This window comes from Hipposideros armiger, unplaced genomic scaffold (assembly GCF_001890085.2).
Source record: "Hipposideros armiger isolate ML-2016 unplaced genomic scaffold, ASM189008v1 scaffold_303, whole genome shotgun sequence".
Taxonomy (NCBI): Eukaryota; Metazoa; Chordata; class Mammalia; order Chiroptera; family Hipposideridae; genus Hipposideros; species Hipposideros armiger.
The window spans coordinates 1,759,915-1,763,571 of record NW_017731653.1 but is presented as its reverse complement, the minus strand read 5'-3'; the positions used below and the strand labels follow the sequence as shown (position 1 = coordinate 1,763,571).

The following is a 3,657-nucleotide window of genomic DNA, read 5'->3' as shown; positions in this document are numbered from 1 at the left end:
TTTTTTGTATTATAAAGGAATTTTAGCATTTATTTTTTAACATATTATGGTACAAGAAATTTTATGTAACAAATAATTACAAAACACAAGAACAGATACAAGGTACAAGAAATTTTGTACTGGTAACAAATTTACGATATTTACGCATCATAGAAGGCCAAGAACCCTTAGTTGTTGCAAGTTCGTTGGAAGTTCAACAAAGCCAATTATCATATTCCAGGATATTATTTTGCATATGGATATTGTTACTGATTTCTAGAGTTACACTTTTAACTCATAAGCATAAATAAAAGAATTAACACATTTATATAGATACAGAATTAGTACTACCCATATACAAGGCGCATCCTTATTTTTCTCTCACAAATTTGGGCAAAAACGTACATATTATACTTGGCAAAATACAGTGGATACCCTTCACTATCAGTATATCTTATTCTTTCAAGAAGCAGTATTAAGCAACATAAATGAACATTTATTAAAGAAGGAATAGCCTCAGAAGGACAAGCCTACTAAACCCGGAACCCGGGCTAAAGAGAGCTCACCCGAAATTCCATGACATCCACAAATGACTGGTAGTAGTTGGTGAGAAATCTAATTATCTCAGTTTTTTCTCGATGTACTGGTCCTAAATGTTGCTGAGAGAAACACAAAACAAAATAAAAAAAATAAGAAGACAAGTGATCAAAGTAACCCAAGAATAAAAAGAGTTATACCTAAAACGTTTTTAAAGACAGTTGAAGTACACTGACAGAGGAAGTTGGAAAATCTCCAACACTTTGAAGGTCTTTAAAAAGAGAAGATCTAGGAGATAGGGTGGTTATGTGATTCTGACTAGATATAGAATGCAAAATGAGAAGAAATTTCAAGGTCCCTAGAGGTTTATCAAAGTAAAAAAAAAAAAGCAGAATGAGAAGATACTGTAGGTAAGATGGTAAGAAATCTAATGCTGACATTTCATAAGGGATATCCCACCAGACACATAATTCTAAGATAATTAGCAAGGAAACACTGAGTGGGAAACAGGAACAACAATAAAATATATGCACCCTGCTGGGTTGTTGAGGTGTCTCTCTGTAAGAACGAAGTGTTCTCGTGAATCTTGCAATTGAAAAAGTGGCAATGCTTTGCTCAAGCCTACCCTGGGAGAATCCCATTTTATCTCAGAATTCTCAAGACTCCAACAACCTGAAGCCCTGTGATTGAGCCTAGGAAAACTAAAAGAAGGCTATTCCATTTCCGCAAAGTTTAAAGAAAGGAAGTCAAAGAGGAGAGTTTGAGACATTCAAGCATAGAGTTGTTTCAGAGAAAAGAGGGACCGCATCCTCACCGTGCTGTTCCGGACATCTATGTTGGGAAATTTCTTGTTGATGTACTTGAGAGATGATTCCATGGACTTTTCCAATAAGAAAGGTGGCTTGGATTTGGGGTCTGAACAAGTCTGCAGAGATAAACCACACTGTATTTCAACACTTTCTTCTGCCCTTCAGAAACATACCTCTTCCTGTATGATTCATTCTCACACAATCTCTCTTAGGGAAAGGGAATGTGAGAATTCATTATAAAAGCTTAAGAGTAGGTTAGGAACAAGTTCCAGGACATTAAGCCAACTATTAGAAGAGCTAAATAACCTGGGCATCTTGTCTTGCCGCGTAAGGCTTAATGTCTGCTTGGCCCCGGCGCAAAGAGGAAGCTCTCCCCACCCTTCAGCTGAAGCCGGAAGGAGTGAGAAAAGCAGCTGCTCAGGAGTTAGACTTTGAGGGGGACACAGTATCATAATTTTGTACATTATATAAGTAAATCATCACAAAGGGCATTTACAGGAGACATGTGACCAGGGAAACCATGTTCTTGGTGATTTGTTTTATTTTAAAATGCACAAATTTGACCAGTAGCATAATAGCTAACATTTCTAATTCCATTAATGAGATCTTAAAGTCTTTTATAATTTTTAAAGATTGAAATCTTTTATAATGATCCATAATATGCTAGATTAAGATTTTACTTTAACAATCTAAAAATTTATGGAAGAATGTTAATATACTTTAGGGTAAACATCACACTAGACAGTTTTGCTTCATTTACTTTCTGGTTATTTATGATTTCTATCTTATTTTCCCCAACTTCTCTTTAAAAGCAATTATACCTACTACTGAGAAACTCATCATTTTTATATAGGGAACTAATGGGAAGACCAAAATTAGTAATAAATTGATATAATTAGAATTAAAATCCATTTTTAAAATGCACAAAACTTCCCTCCCCAAGTCCACTATTTTGTCTTCCAGAAACTCCCCACTCCCACCGGTCTTTCTCTCTTTACTTCCCTTGCCACCAGCTTCTCTCAACTCCACAGTTCCTATCCTCACATACACGTACACAACCACAGCATAAGCTGTCTCAGACTCTAAGCACCTCAGAAGGCACCCACCCTTTTTTTTTTAATATAAATATCACACTTATTTTTTCCTCTTTGGGGAGTACTTCCACAGAAGTTTTTGCTAAGACCCAATTTTGAATATCTTCAGCATAGGGCGGATAAGCAATAAGACCCAGATTTCTAGATCCCAGTGATTCAGAACACAGGTAATTATTTACCACCCCACCCTTACTCCCGTAACCAGTAGAAGGCAAATTCTCTCAGTGGGGTGAGAATCATACCTAGAAAGGGGAAGCCCTGAAAGAAAGCCTCCCTTCCTGCTTCGCCTGTATAATCCAAGCTACTGGAGGCCAGTTAAACCAGCGGGAAAGAGGAAAAAATCTAACTGCTGGACCTGCCGGCCTCAGGGTTCCCCACCCTACTACTGCTGGAATAATTAGTAGTAGCCCAGTTGCTCATGCTTACCTTCTTGATGTTATACATACGGATGAGAACCCCCTGACCTCGATCATTCAGGATAGTGAGCTTCTCTGCTAATTTATGCTGGTAGGCAGAGGTCAAAGACATGATGGCCACTGAGAGAGCCGAGCATCCAGACAGCAATGCCTGATCTCCCCAAACACTTTCAGCTTGGGTGGTGACGCCCTCTGGGCAGAGGGACTCAGCCTGGTTGGTACGCTGGTCTTCCTGTTGCCTCTACAATTGGTTCACGAGTAAAAGCAGTCATTACAGCTCACAGGCCTCAGAATCTTCTTGTGCTTCCTCTTGCACACTCAGCAGGGGAGACTTCCTCTTTCTAGCTGTGTAGCTAGTACTGTGAAATGGGTGGAGGCGGGTGGGAGGGACAAGATTTCAAGGCTCTTCACACTCTGGCACCAACCCTTTTGGCCTTACCTAACCTCCACTACTGTCCTATATAAAGCTCTATACCAGACAAACAAGTATTGACCACCCCACTCCCATATACTTTTATACTTTTCCTCTTTTTATATCCCCATCAAGGATGCCTATGTTATTCTCTCCTCAACCTTGGGCCCATTCATCCTTTACAGCCCAGATTAAGTTCCAACTCCTCCTAATTACCCCATCCAGTGTCAATGATTCTTTTTTTTTAAATTATTTTTTATTATGAAATACATATTTTTTAGAATTAGTTTCAGCTGTACAACACAGTGCTCAATGATTCTTTTTATATTTAACTATATGTCTTATCTCCCCCAGCTACATCATACGCTCCTTAGTAATAAGAATTGTATCTAATAGTTCTTTTTTTTTTT

The 3,657-nt window shown here is 38.4% G+C and overlaps 1 protein-coding gene across 1 annotated transcript in view; it reads right to left on the bottom strand.

Moving 5' to 3' along the window:
• NCKAP1L (NCK associated protein 1 like) overlaps positions 1-3,142 on the bottom strand; it is a 61,133-nt gene extending 57,991 nt beyond the window's left edge. The window contains exons 1-3 of the mRNA XM_019659664.1: positions 2,846-3,142; positions 1,331-1,441; positions 546-638 (exon numbers count right to left, since the gene is read on the bottom strand). Coding sequence (XP_019515209.1) covers positions 546-638; positions 1,331-1,441; positions 2,846-2,947 — 306 coding nt within the window. The 5' untranslated portion in view covers positions 2,948-3,142. The remainder of the gene's footprint in view (positions 1-545; positions 639-1,330; positions 1,442-2,845) is intronic.
• Between the last annotated feature and the right edge of the window lie 515 nt (positions 3,143-3,657).